Source organism: Pseudophryne corroboree, chromosome 3 (assembly GCF_028390025.1).
Source record: "Pseudophryne corroboree isolate aPseCor3 chromosome 3, aPseCor3.hap2, whole genome shotgun sequence".
NCBI lineage: Eukaryota > Metazoa > Chordata > Amphibia > Anura > Myobatrachidae > Pseudophryne > Pseudophryne corroboree.
Window position 1 is genome coordinate 84,380,072 of NC_086446.1, and position 15,309 is coordinate 84,395,380.

Genomic DNA, 15,309 nt, shown 5'->3' on the forward strand with positions numbered 1-15,309 from the left:
ACACTGATTGCATCCACAAACACAGACCCATGTGACTCAGAATCTATTTCCAGCCCATTGCCCGGATTATTACTTAGAACCCTCTATAGCAGTGGTTTCCAAACGTTTTTGAATCACGGCGCCCTAGAATATCAGAATTTTTTTCACGGCACCCCTAGGCCAAAAATTTCTTATTGAGAAATTTATAAAGAAATATTACATTAAGTAGATCGCGTTTAAATGTCATCCTTAGGGTCAGTTGTGTGGTGAGGGACAAGATTTGCTTCTGTTTGTCCACATATTTTATGACTGGCAGCCACCAGCACTGGTTTTGCCTATTATATTGACCATGAATAATTTGAATTGGTCCTTGACCACCAACCCAGGGCACCCCTGCAAGTGTCCCGAGGCACCCCAGGGAGCCACGGCACACAGTTTGGGAACCTCTGCTCTATAGCAAAAATTAGGCATCTGTTTACTGTGGTGAGTGAGGCAGATGTATAATAGGGAAGCCAAATACGCTCCATGTACAAGAGATCTGTTCCAGTCTTATGTTGGCGAAACATATTACACCTGTGGTTGGAAGATACATTATGACATGTTACTATACTGTGTGACTGGCACTTCCAATTGCTTTCCATAACTAACCTTGGTGAACAGGCTGGACTAAAATCCACCTGATGTAACACAGATCTCTAGCACAAGGATAGCGCTGGTGCAAATGCACTGAGATAATGATGATGGCTACTCTTGCAAGCAGGAGGAAGGGGGTGGACCGATCATATATATGTTGCAGATTAAGTATACAGGCCAATATTTGTATTTATTTCCAAGCACTTGAATCAGTTTGTATTTATGTCTATTTATTGATAATATTAATTAGAACATTAATATATAGATAATAGCAACAATGATTGATGTCTATCAGCTCACCGAGAAAAATGCACCTGTATGATAAACATTTATCAGACTCAACGACAAATTAAACTGGTTTTACACCTCTGTGAGTTTTCTGATGTCTAACGAGATCTGATTTCTGGGTAAAACATTTCCCACACTCAGAACATGGAAACGGTTTCTCACCTGTGTGAATTCTCTGATGTACAACAAGAGTGTATCTATCTATAAAACATTTACCACACTCAGAGCATGGAAATGGTTTCTTTCCTGTGTGGCTTATCTGATGTATAACAAGAGCTTTTCGCTCTATAAAACATTTCCCACACTCAGAGCATGGAAATGGTTTCTCACCTGTGTGCTGTCTTTGATGTACAACAAGATGTGTTTCATGTGCAAAACATTTCCCACACTCAGAACATGGAAACGGTTTCTCACCCGTATGAGTTCTCTGATGTCTAACAAGATGTAATTTACATTTAAAACATTTTCCGCACTCCGTACATGAAAATGGCTTCTCACCCGTGTGGCTTCTCTCATGTATAACAAGCTGTGGTTTCCGTGTAAAACATTTCCCACACTTTGAACATGGAAATGGTTTTTCACCTGTGTGACTTCTCTGATGAACAACAAGAACTTTTCTCTCTACAAAACATTTCCCACACTCAGAACACTGAAATGGTTTCTCACCTGTGTGACTTCTCTGATGTTTAGCAAGTAGTCCTTTATTTGCAAAACATTTCCCACACTCAGAACATGGAAATGGTTTCTCACCTGTGTGAGCTATCTGATGTACAACAAGATTTGATTTCAGTTTAAAACATTTCCCACACTCAGAACATTGAAATGGTTTCACACCCGTGTGACTTCTCTGATGTACAACAAGATCATTTCTCTCTATAAAACATTCCTTACACTCTGAACATGAAAATGGTTTCTCACCCGTGTGACGCCTCTGATGTATGACCAGATGCTTTTTCTGCTTAAAACATTTCCCACATTCAGAACATGGAAATGGTTTCTCACCTGTGTGATATCTCTCATGAATAACAAGAACTGATTTATGTGCAAAACATTTCCCACACTCAGAACATGGAAATGGCTTCTCACCTGTGTGGGTTCTCATGTGTGTAACAAGGCCTGATTTCTGTGTAAAACATTTCTCACACTCAGAACATGGAAAAGGCTTCTCACCTGTGTGAGTTCTCATATGTGTAACAAGATAGGTTTTCTGTGTAAAACATTTTCCACACTCAGAACATGGAAATGGTTTCTCACCTTTGTGAGTTTCCTGATGTCTATCAAGAGCTGATATCTTACTAAAACATTTCCCACACTCAGAACATGAAAATGGTTTCTCGCCTGTGTGACTTCTCTGATGTGTAACAAGAGCTGAGTTTTTAGTAAAACATTTCTCACACTCAGAACATGAAAATGGTCTCTCACCTGTATGACTTCTCTGGTGTAAAACCAGAGCTGATTTTTTAGTAAAACATTTACCACACTCAGAACACGGAAGTGGTTTCGTATCTGTGTGAGTTCTCTGATGCCTAATAAAGACTAACTGATCATTGAAAAATTTACCACATTCGGAACAGGGAAAAATGTTAGCACCTGTATGAGCTGTTCTATGTGTAGCAATAGCGGCGTTATCAGGAGAACAGACATCAAGAGGTGAGGTATCAGGTGATTTATCTGCACTTTGAAGTACTGGATATAGAGTTAGGGTAATGCAGGTTTCTTTTGGAGAATTTCCAGTGAATTTGCCATCTTCTGTCTTAAAACCTGGAGCCAAAATGAGACATGCCTCTGGCGTATTAATGCTTTTGTGTCCATCTGCTGGAAAAGAAAATAAATATATGGAAAGGTCTTTTCCCCCCCTATTTCATACTATTAGTGAGCTCAGGTTAATCAGTTTCATTTCAATGAGGAAATTTCAAATACTTATTATAAATTCACATTTAGCAAAATAATGTGATTTATGTAGTTAAGGTAAATCTATTTCTTTTAGTCCATTGGGAGACAATGAAGTATTGGGAGCTGGGCATTTTAAGAAAATTGTAAAAAAAAAATAGGCTCCTCCCTCTGTTTAATCTGACGACTACCTGGGTGTCACAGTTTTGTCTAACAAGCCCACAAAAAAAACAGAAAAGGAGTACAGAACGAGGGGGAGACAGGAAAAACATTGATCTGGAAAGAGAACAATAATCCAAACGAGGAGAACAGTAAAATAACAGAACAGAAACAAAGTGTATATAGGGAAGGAATAAGGGAGGCTCCAAAGATGATCCTAAGGGAAAGCTGGCATCTCTGGTATACCAAACCTGGTAACATTTGGTAAGGGCTGCGATAATGATCAGGGGACAGCCCAGCACAACTGCTTAGCAGAGGCTCCGTGCCACATCATCCTAATTTAGGTTCAGGAACAGACAAACTTGCAACAAGGTAAACCTGGCAAAGTTAACCACTTGGCAATGCTCTGTTTAGAAGCTAACCAGCCTCTCTTTCGGACATCATACAGGACAAACAGGTCATTAATCCAGTACAAATCCTGGGTCTTTCAAACATAGATCCACAAAGCCCTGACAGTGTCCAGTGAATGAAGAAAGTCCATCTTGTATAAGGTCTCTTCCAGGTCATAATGTACTGATTGAAATTTAATCTAGAAAACACTTTTGGCTGAAAATAAAGTTTTGACCTAATTATTTCCTTGTAGATATGGAAGATGAGCAAAGGGGGACTGTAAGAAAAATCCATAAGCTCAAACATAGGAGATAGCTAACAGAAAGCAACCTTATTTGTAAGACACTGTAAGGCTGCCATATCCAATGGTTTGAGGTCAGGGTGCTGAAAGCTGTCAGCACTAGGTCAACGTCAAGGAGTTTTGATGCAAATACACTTTCAGGCTGTCCTACAAAAATACCAGCAACTGGTAGGAAATTAATTTGACTCACACCAGAAGGATCTGCAACAGAGTATATGTAGATATTCCTAACCTGGCGGTCATTCTTATTTATTTACAGTTCTTATGTAGCGCAGCATATTCCGTTGCGCTTTACAATTGGAAACAACAGTGATAAAACAAACCGGGTAACAACAGACAGACATAGAGGGAGGAAGGCCCTGCTCGCAAGCTTACAGTCTAAAGGGAAACAAGAAGGATACACAAGACACAATCTATAGCATAGAGGTCCAACCAGATTGCAAAGACAGTCCTGATAGAATGTAATTAGATATGAATGCTTCTGAAGGTCATGTGGGTAGTTCAGGAATTTGATAGGCTTGCCTAAAGAGGTGAGTTTTCACAGAATGCTTGAAAGTTTGGAGGCTAGGCGAGTCTTATTGTGTGTTGGAGGGTGTTCCATAGTGTGGTTGTTGCCCTTGTCCAAAACTAGTTTCAAAACATTGAGTATACTGTTAACCACCTCATCAGAAGACTTTAAAAATCTAGGCTCCAAACGCCATGTCATTAGAGCCAGCTGCAGTAAACTACAGTTAGGAAAGAGACAATGGTCCTTATGCCTCTATAATGTAGGCTTCAAAAGTCATGCTGTTATTTCCAGTCTCAGTCAACATTGATGATAAAAGAGCCATCACTATTAGGCAGGCATTGCAATGGGCCTCTACCATGCAGTCCGCCCCAGGCACAATTCTGGTGCAAGAGTCACCAACACATACTGTTACCATGTTGGGGACATAAGGAAGCAGTGTTAACAGAGGGAACAGGTAGGTCAGATAAAAGGTTTAAGGTACAGACAGGGAATCCAGCAAAAAGGACTGCAGAAACCTTATCCTTAAGGGGGGTACACACAGAGAGATATGTGCTTAAATTCTAAGCAATCTGACTAGATTGCTTAGAAGTTAAGCACGGATCTCTCCTTGTGTATGCCCCACAGCGATAGGGCCGCGCATCGCTATCGCCGGTGCTAGATTGGCCTAGCACAATCTAGCACATTGCTCATTTCACCCGCTGGGTGAAATGAGCGGTCCCCCTGTCACCCCCCCCCCCCCCCTCGCTCTGCACACATTGTGCTGTGCTGAGCGGGGTGAGATATGTGTGCTGAGCGGTCTATGAATGATCGCCCAGCACACATCTCTGCCAGTGTGTACTGGCCTTTAAGCAAAAGTGCTGTACCTTGTGGTTCAAGTTCAAATGAGATACCACTCTGTTAACATCTGTTTGCCCTTATAAATAGATAGCTTTTAAAAGACCTCCAGATGGGATGATGATGTCCCGGGGTAAAAGATTTGACTGTTGAGGAAGTCTGCTTCCCAGGTGTTTGCATCAGGAACATGCATGTGGCAATGGCTAGGACATTTTGCTTCACCCAAAGCACGGTCCTACAAATAGCTCTCATGGCCGAAGCACACATAGTGCCTCTTTAGTAACTTCTGAAAGCCAAAGTCATGACATTATCAGATGGCCTGTGACTGCCCTTCCTCATAAGCAAGTGTTGTTCACAGAATATTGAAAATTGTTCTGAGCATCAGCATTTTGACCAGGAGCCATGACATTAAAGAGTTATGCTCCTCCCCCAGCAACAAAGAATGGCAAACACTAGGTCTAGGATGGTCAACTGCTGGGAAGGGGGTTGGGTGGGACATCTTTAATGGGGAATCCACCCATGAGCCACTAAGGTCCACGATGTCTCCAGTACATGAGTCTGCAACAAGCCCAGAGAATTCGCCTTCAGCAGCCAATTGTCCATTTGTGAAAACTGAGAATGGCAGCTGTAACCGTCATGAACTTGGCAAATACCTCTAGCACTGCGGACCAAATCTGACAAGAAACAGGACTGAACAACAAATAAGAACACCACAATGATGCCCCTCCCAAAATTGAACATGCAAGACTATGGTACTTGATGTCTATGCATTTAAAAACCTACTGACCCTGGAAGAGAGGCAAAAGGGACCCTACCACAGGAGTACCACTTGCTCTTCATGCTTATTCATTCCAACGCCCTTGGGTAAAGGTTAAAGTCCACAAGAATAGCCCCCACATTATCTTGTGCCGATTGTGGGGCTATGTATGAAGTAAGATTTTGCAAAGGCAAAAAAACAGAAGCAATTGTGGGCTGCCTGGAAAGGAACCTTACTAGAACCCATCCCCCTTGGACACTGCACCCACTCCTCATTTGTAAGACCAAGTGCCGATGGGGTGAACTGTTTGCAAAAAAGCAAATCCCCTCTGAATAGGATAGGGGGAGCACTTACTGTGCAGCAATGAGGTCTGTCATGAATACAGGCCTAATGGATGGAGTCAAGGAGGCCTTGAGAACGAACCGAGACGGTAGTTTCCGGAATCCCAGTGGAGTAGATCCCACAGATAAGGGATGCATGTGAAGTAGAAAAAAGAATGAACATGATAAGGAATAGCAGCTACAGCAGCCGCTAAAATGATATCTCCTTCCCTATCTGCTGTGAGCACTGAAACTAACGGAGGCTCCCAGGCAGCCACTGAGAGGAAGCTTCACAGGTTTCATAAAGTGCCAGAATCCCTATTCTATACTCTATAATACAATGTGCTGCCTACAGTGCCTCCCAATAGATGCTTGGAGATATCAGATTTGTAATAGATCACAGGTTCTCAAACTCAGTCCTCAGGACCCCACACGGTGCATGTTTTGCAGGTCTCCTCACAGAATCAAAAGTGACATAATTAGCTCCACCTGTGGACCTTTTAAAATGTGTCAGTGAGTAATTAATACACCTGCACACCTGCTGGGTTACCTGCAAAACATGCACTGTGTGGGGTCCTGAGGACCGAGTTTGAGAACCCCTGTAATAGATGAAACACTGGCTTAAAATATACCACAATCACATTATCAATCTCATCGCACAGACCCAGCCACAGTGACAAGCAAACTATACAACCACATTGGACCAATTCACACAAAATACAGACATTGGCCCTCATTCCGAGTTGATTGTTCGCTAGCTACTTTTAGCAGCTGCGCAAACGCATAGTCACTGCCCACGGGGGAGTGTATTTTTGCTTTGCAAGAGTGCGAACGCCTGTGCAGCCGAGCGGTACAAAAATAAGATTTTACTTACCGGTAAATCTATATCTCGTAGTCCTTAGTGGATGCTCGGGACTCCGTAAGGACCATGGGGAACAGACGGGCTCCGCAGGAGACACGGCACTTTAAGAAAGATTTAGGATACTGGTGTACACTGGCTCCTCCCTCTATGTCCCTCCTCCAGACCTCAGTTAAGGAAACTGTGCCCGGAAGAGCTGACAGTACAAGGAAAGGATTTTGGAATCCAGGGTAAGACTCATACCAGCCACACCAATCACACCGTATAACTCGTGATAAACTTACCCCGTTAACAGTATGAACAACAACAGAGCATCAGATAACCCTGATGCAACCATAACATAACCCTTATTTAAGCAATAACTATATACAAGTATTGCAGAAGAAGTCCACACTTGGGACGGGCGCCCAGCATCCACTACGGACTACGAGAAATAGATTTACCGGTAAGTAAAATCTTATTTTCTCTAACGTCCTAGTGGATGCTGGGGACTCCGTAAGGACCATGGGGATTATACCAAAGCTCCCAAACGGGCGGGAGAGTGCGGACGACTCTGCAGCACCGAATGAGCAAACACAAGGTCCTCCTCAGCCAGGGTATCAAACTTATAGAACTTTGCAAAAGTGTTTGAACCTGACCAAGTAGCCGCTCGGCAAAGCTGTAATGCCGAGACCCCTCGGGCAGCCGCCCAAGAAGAGCCCACCTTCCTTGTGGAGTGGGCTTTCACTGATTTTGGAAGCGGCAATCCAGCCGCAGAATGAGCCTGCTGAATCGTGTTACAGATCCAGCGAGCAATAGTTTGCTTTGAAGCAGGAGCACCCAGCTTGTTGGATGCATACAGGATAAACAGCGACTCAGTTTTCCTGACTCTAGCCGTTCTGGCTACATAAATCTTCAAAGCCCTGACTACATCCAGTAACTCGGAATCCTCCCAGTCACGAGTAGCCACAGGCACCACAATAGGTTGGTTCATATGAAAAGATGACACCACTTTTGGCAGAAATTGTGGACGAGTCCGCAATTCTGCCCTGTCCATATGGAAAACCAGATAGGGGCTTTTATGTGACAAAGCCGCCAATTCTGACACACGCCTAGCCGAAGCCAAGGCTAATAGCATGACCACCTTCCACGTGAGATATTTTAACTCCACGGTTTTAAGTGGCTCAAACCAGTGTGATTTCAGGAAACTCAACACCACGTTAAGATCCCAAGGTGCCACTGGGGGCACAAACGGGGGCTGAATATGCAGCACTCCCTTTACAAACGTCTGAACTTCAGGAAGAGAAGCCAGTTCTTTTTGAAAGAAAATGGATAGGGCCGAAATCTGGACCTTAATGGACCCCAATTTTAGGCCCAAAGTCACTCCCGACTGTAGGAAGTGAAGGAAACGGCCCACCTGGAATTCCTCCGTAGGGGCATTCCTGGCCTCACACCAAGCAACATATTTTCGCCATATACGGTGATAATGTTTAGCCGTCACGTCCTTCCTAGCCTTTATCAGCGTAGGAATAACCTCATCCGGAATGCCTTTTTCTGCTAGGATCCGGCGTTCAACCGCCATGCCGTCAAACGCAGCCGCGGTAAGTCTTGGAACAGACAGGGCCCCTGTTGTAACAGATCCTGTCTTAGAGGTAGAGGCCATGGGTCCTCTGTGAGCATTTTTTGTAGCTCTGGATACCAAGTCCTTCTTGGCCAATCCGGAACAATGAGTATTGTTCTCACTCCTCTTTTTCTTATGATTCTCAGCCCCTTGGGTATGAGAGGAAGAGGAGGAAACACACAAACCGACTGGAACACCCACGGTCTCTTGACCTGGCGCAATACCTCTGTAGCTTTTTGTTGAGACGGGATGCCATCATGTCCACCTGTGACAGTTCCCACCGCCTTGCAATCTGCGTGAAGACTTCTTGATGAAGTCCCCACTCTCCCGGGTGGAGGTCGTGTCTGCTGAGGAAGTCTGCTTCCCAGTTGTCCACTCCCGGAATGAACACTGCTGACAGTGCTCGTACGTGATTCTCCGCCCATCGAAGAATTCTGGTGGCTTCCGCCATCGCCACCCTGCTCCTTGTGCCGCCTTGGCGGTTTACATGAGCCACTGCGGTGATGTTGTCTGACTGAATCAGCACCGATTGGTTGCGAAGCAGGGTCTCTGCTTGACTTAGGGCACTGTATATGGCCCTTAGTTCCAGGATATTGATGTGAAGGCAAGTCTCCTGACTTGACCACAGACCCTGGAAATTTCTTCCCTGTGTGACTGCCCCCCACCCTCGGAGGCTTGCATCCGTGGTCACCAGGACCCAGTCCTGAATGCCGAATCTGCGAAGGTGAGCACTCTGCAGCCACCACAGAAGAGACACCCTGGCCCTGGGGGATAGGGTGATCAGCTGATGCATCTGTAGATGCGATCCGGACCACTTGTCCAACAGATCCCATTGAAAGGTCCTCGCATGGAACCTGCCGAAGGGAATGGCCTCGTATGACGCCACCATCTTTCCCAGGACTCGCGTGCAGTGATGCACCGACACCTGTTTTGGTTTTAAGAGGTCTCTGACCAGTGTCATGAGTTCCTGAGCCTTCTCCGTCGGGAGAAAAACCTTCTTCTGGTCTGTGTCCAGAATCATGCCCAGGAAGGGCAGACGCGTCGTAGGAATCAGCTGCGACTTTGGAATATTCAGAATCCAGCCGTGCTGTTGTAACACTTCCCGAGAGCGTGCTACGCTGATCAGCAACTGCTCTCTGGACCTCGCCTTTATGAGGAGATCGTCCAAGTATGGGATAATTGTGACTCCCTGCTTTCGCAGGAGCACCATCATTTCTGCCATTACCTTGGTAAATATTCTCGGTGCCGTGGACAGACCAAACGGCAACGTCTGGAATTTATAATGACAATCCTGTACCACAAATCTGAGGTACTCCTGATGAGGTGGATAAATGGGGACATGAAGGTAAGCATCCTTTATGTCCAGAGACACAATAAAATCCCCTTCCTCCAGACTTGCGATGACCGCTCTGAGCGATTCCATCTTGAACTTGAACCTTTTCAGGTATATGTTCAGGGATTTTAAATTCAATATGGGTCTGACCGAACCGTCCGGTTTCGGTACCACAAACATTGTTGAATAGTAACCCCTTCCCTGTTGAAGGAGGGGAACCTTTACCACCACCTGCTGGAGATACAATTTGTGAATTGCTGCTAACACTATTTCCCTCTCTATGGGGGAAGCTGGCAGGGCCGATTTGAGGTAACGGTGAGGGGGCATCACTTCGAATTCCAGCTTGTAACCCTGAGACACAATTTCTATAGCCCAGGGATCCACCTGTGAGTGAACCCACTTGTGGCTGAAATTTCGGAGACGCGCCCCCACCAGGCCTGGCTCCGCCTGTGGAGCCCCAGCGTCATGCGGCGGATTTAGAGGAAGCCGGGGAGGGCTTCTGTTCCTGGGAACTAGCTGTATTGTGCAGCTTCTTTCCTCTACCCCTGCCTCTGGCAAGAAAGGACGCACCTCGGACTTTCTTGCCTCTATGTGATCGAAAGGACTGCATTTGATAATACGGTGCTTTCTTAGGTTGTGAGGGAATATATGGCAAAAAATTTGACTTTCCAGCCGTAGCTGTGGAGACCAGGTCCGAGAGACCGTCCCCAAACAACTCCTCACCCCTGTAAGGTAAAACCTCCATGTGCCTTTTTGAGTCGGCATCGCCTGTCCATTGCCGAGTCCACAGGACCCTTCTGGCGGAAATCGACATTGCATTTATTCTAGAGCCCAGTAGGCTAATGTCTCTTTGGGCATCTCTCATATATAGGACAGCGTCTTTTATATGCCCCAGGGTCAGTACTATAGTATCCTTGTCCAAGGTATCAAGTTCCTCAGATAAGGTATCTGTCCATGCTGCTACAGCACTACACATCCAGGCCGACGCAATCGCCGGCCTTAGTAGGGTACCTGAATGTGTATAAATGGACTTCAGGATACCCTCCTGCTTTCTATCCGCAGCATCTTTTAGGGTGGCCGTATCCTGTGACGGCAGGGCTACCCTCTTGGATAAGCGTGTTAAAGCTTTGTCTACCCTAGGGGAGGATTCCCAGCGTAACCTGTCCGTTGGCGGGAAAGGATACGCCATAAGCATCCGTTTGGAAATCTGCAGTTTTCTATCTGGAGATTCCCAAGCCTTTTCACATAACTCATTTAACTCATGTGAAGGGGGAAAGGTTACCTCTTGCCTCTTTTCCCCATACATACAAACCCTCTTGTCAGGGACTGGGGTTTCCTCTGTGATGTGTAACACATCTTTCATTGCTATAATCATGTAGCGGATGGCTTTAGCCATTTTAGGCTGCAACTTTGCATCATCGCCATCGACACTGGAGTCGGAATCCGTGTCGATATCTGTGTCAACAACTTGGGATAGTGGGCGCTTCTGAGACCCCGACGGCCTCTGTGCTGTAGGATCAGGCATGGGTTGAGACCCTGACTGTCCCAAGGCTTCAGCTTTATCCAACCTTTTATGCAAGGAATTAAACATTATCATTTAAAACCTTCCACATATCCATCCAATCGGATGTCGGCGCCGTCGGCGGCGACCCCACATTCATTTGTACCCGCTCTGTTTCCACATAGCCTTCCTCGTCAAACATACCGACACACCACACACACAGAGGATGCTCTATTTGAAGACAGTTCCCCCACAAGGCCTTTTGGAGAGACAGAGAGAGAGTATGCCAGCACACACCCCAGCGCTATATTACCCAGGAGTCACACAGTAACTTAGTGTTAACCCAGTAGCTGCTGTATATACTGTTTTTGCGCCAAATTTATGTGCCCCCCCTCTCTTTTTACCCTCTTTCTACCGTGATTCTGCAGGGGAGAGCCTGGGGAGCTTCCTCTCAGCGGAGCTGTGGAGAGAAAATGGCGCTGGTGAGTGCTGAGGAAGAAGCTCCGCCCCCTCAGCGGCGGGCTTCTGTCCCGCGTTTTGTGTAAAAACAATGGCGGGGGCTCATGCATATATACAGTGCCCAACTGTATATATGCTGCTTTTGCCAAGAGGTACCTAATTGCTGCCCAGGACGCCCCCCCCCTGCGCCCTGCACCCTACAGTGACCAGAGTGTGTGGGTTTAGTGTGGGAGCAATGGCGCACAGCTGCAGTGCTGTGCGCTACCTCATATGAAGACTGGAGTCTTCTGCCGCCGATTTCGAAGTCTTCTTGCTTCTGACGCCGGCTTCTGTCTTCTGGCTCTGCGAGGGGGACGGCGGCGCGGCTCCGGGATCGGACGACCAAGGGTGCGTTCCTGTGTACGATCCCTCTGGAGCTAATGGTGTCCAGTAGCCTAAGAAGCAGGACCTATCTTCTAGTGAGTAGGGCTGCTTCTCTCCCCTCAGTCCCACGTAGCAGAGAGTCTGTTGCCAGCAGATCTCTCTGAAAATAAAAAATCCTAACAAAATACTTTCTTTCCTAGCAAGCTCAGGAGAGCTCACTAAGGTGCACCCAGCTCGTCCGGGCACAGATTCAAACTGAGGTCTGGAGGAGGGACATAGAGGGAGGAGCCAGTGCACACCAGTATCCTAATTCTCTCTTAAAGTGCCCTGTCTCCTGCGGAGCCCGTCTGTTCCCCATGGTCCTTACGGAGTCCCCAGCATCCACTAGGACGTTAGAGAAAAACATTTTGTGCAAAACAAGACCAGCCCTGTAGTTACCCATTCTGTGCGATGATTGCTGCAACGAAGGTCCCGGAATTGATGTCAGATACCCACCCTGCAAACGCATGGACACGCCTGCGTTTTTCCAAACACTCCCTGAAAACGGTCAGTTGCCACCCATAAACTCCTGCTTCCTGTCAATCTCCTTGCGATCGGCTGTGCGAATGGAATCGTCGCTAGAAGCAGTGCAAAACAACGATGCTCTTTGTACCTGTACGCTGCGTGTGCGCATTGCGGCTCATACGCATGTGTAATTTTGCTATTTTTTTTAAATGATCGCTACGCAGCGTACAACGGCAGCTAGCGATCAACTCGGAATGAGGGCCATTGTTGAGTAACTTTTCCCAACTATTAATATTGCCCAGCAAGACAGAAAGCCTCAATAGCCAGTCACACTATCCAACAAGACACGATGTATTAAGCCTGGAGAAGGCATAAAGTAGTGATAAAGCGGTGATAAGTGCACGGTGATAACGCACCAGCCAATCAGCTCCACTATGTAAATTGACAGTTATGAGCTGATTGGCTGGTGCGTTATCACTTCCACTTATCACTGCTTTATGCCTTCTCCAGGCTTAATACATCTGCCCCAGTGATTGCCTCATACACACACTTTACATAGTCTTTCACTCCTTACTCCCAATTCCTGCCGATTTCTCTTACTGCTCGCATATTTATTCTCTGTTTGTCCTTCACATTGTTACTATACATAACTGTATTCACGTATAGCTGCTATCATGCTTATTGTCTTCATGAATATTATATCTCTATGATGACTGTCCAGCAGTAATGAATCTGTGGCACCCTGTAAATAGATGATGATTATAAAAGGACAAATGTGTGTTGTGAAGGGATGTGTGATCTTAGGATGAGTGGGGTCACATGGTATTTTTCTTGATGATTGCATCATATGCCTGTACTGAGGATCACACATTAAGGCAGTGGTTCCCAAACTTGCAAGAGTGCCCTGGTTTGAAGGTCCAGGACAAATTCAAATTAAGCTCAATGCAATAGGTAAAACCAGTGCTGGTGGCTTCCAATCATAAAATATGTGGACGAGCAGAAGTCAATCCTGTCCCTCACCACATAACTGAACTTAAGGGTGATATAGAAGCATTAAATATATCTTTTATATTTCTCCAAAAGAAACTTTTGGTCCAGAGGAGCCATGATTAAAAAAAGGTTTGTGAACCACTCCACTAAGGTATATTTACATGAGACTCATGGGTAATGCCACATGGGGATCCATACCATTAAAATGTATTCAATGCTATGGAACCAGTCCCAGTGACTTCTACAGATGATGCATGGTAACACACAGTGACAGGATGCGAGGAGGAGAGCAGGAGTATAATAGGGGCTGATGGCTCCTGATGTATGAGATACACCAGAGAGTGTGGGGAGGAGACTGGTCAGATATCTGGGCTGGTAACACACAGTGACATGATGTGAGGGAGAGAACAGGAGCATAATAGGGACTGATGGCTCCTGATGTATGAGATACACCAGAGAGTGTGGGGAGGAGACTGGTCAGATCTCTGGGCTGGTAACACACAGTGACATGATGTGAGGGGGAGAGCAGGAGTATAATAGGTGCTGATGGCTCCTGATGTATGAGATACACCAGAGAGTGTGGAGAGGAGACTGGTCAGATCTCTGGGCTGGTAACACACAGTGACATGATGTGAGGAGGAGAGCAGGAGTATAATAGGGGCTGATAGCTCCTGATGTATGAGATACACCAGAGAGTGTGGGGAGGAGACTGGTCAGATCTCTGTACTGGTAACACACAGTGACATGATGTGAGGAGGAGAGCAAAAGTATAATAGGGGCTGATGGCTCCAGATGTATGAGATACACCAGAGAGTGTGGGGAGGAGACTGGTCAGATATCTGGGCTGGTAACACACAGTGACATGATGTAAGGGGGAGAGCAGGAGTATAATAGGAGATGATGGCTCCTGATGTATGAGATACACCAGAGAGTGTGGAGAGGAGACTGGTCAGATCTCTGGGCTGGTAACACACAGTGACATGATGTGAGGAGGAGAGCAGGAGTATAATAGGGGCTGATAGCTCCTGATGTATGAGATACACCAGAGAGTGTGGGGAGGAGACTGGTCAGATCTCTGTACTGGTAACACACAGTGACATGATGTGAGGAGGAGAGCAAAAGTATAATAGGGGCTGATGGCTCCAGATGTATGAGATACACCAGAGAGCGTGGGGAGGAGACTGGTCAGATCTCTGTACTGGTAACACACAGTGACAGGATGTGAGGGGGAGAGCAGGAGTATAATATGGGCTGATGTCTCCTAATGTATGAGATACACCAGAGGGTGCAGGGAGGAGACTGGTCAGATCTCTGGGCTGGTAACACACAGTGACATGATGTGAGGGAAGAGCAGGAGTCTAACAGGAATTGATGGCTCCTGATGTATGAGATACACCAGAGAATGTGGGGAGGAGACTGGTCAGATCTCTGGGCTGGTAGCACACAGTGACATGATGTGAGGGGGAGAGCAGGAGTATAATAGGGTCTGATGGCTCCTGATTAGGGAGGCCAATCCCGGGATCGGGATCGGCGGGATCCCGGGATTTGGGCCTAAAAATGCCGGGATTTGAATCCCGGGATTGGAGCATCCAATCCCGGGATTCACGGGATTACACTGCGCATGCGCGGGAGGGTGGGTGT

General features: G+C 46.3%; 1 protein-coding gene across 1 annotated transcript in view; it reads right to left on the bottom strand.

Annotated features, from left to right (window-relative positions):
- Positions 1 to 825: 825 nt before the first annotated feature.
- Positions 826 to 15,309, bottom strand: part of LOC135057187 (uncharacterized) — an 826,406-nt gene continuing 811,922 nt past the window's right edge. Inside the window, 1 exon segment of the mRNA XM_063963085.1 lies at positions 826 to 2,715. Coding sequence (XP_063819155.1) covers positions 962 to 2,715 — 1,754 coding nt within the window. The 3' untranslated portion in view covers positions 826 to 961.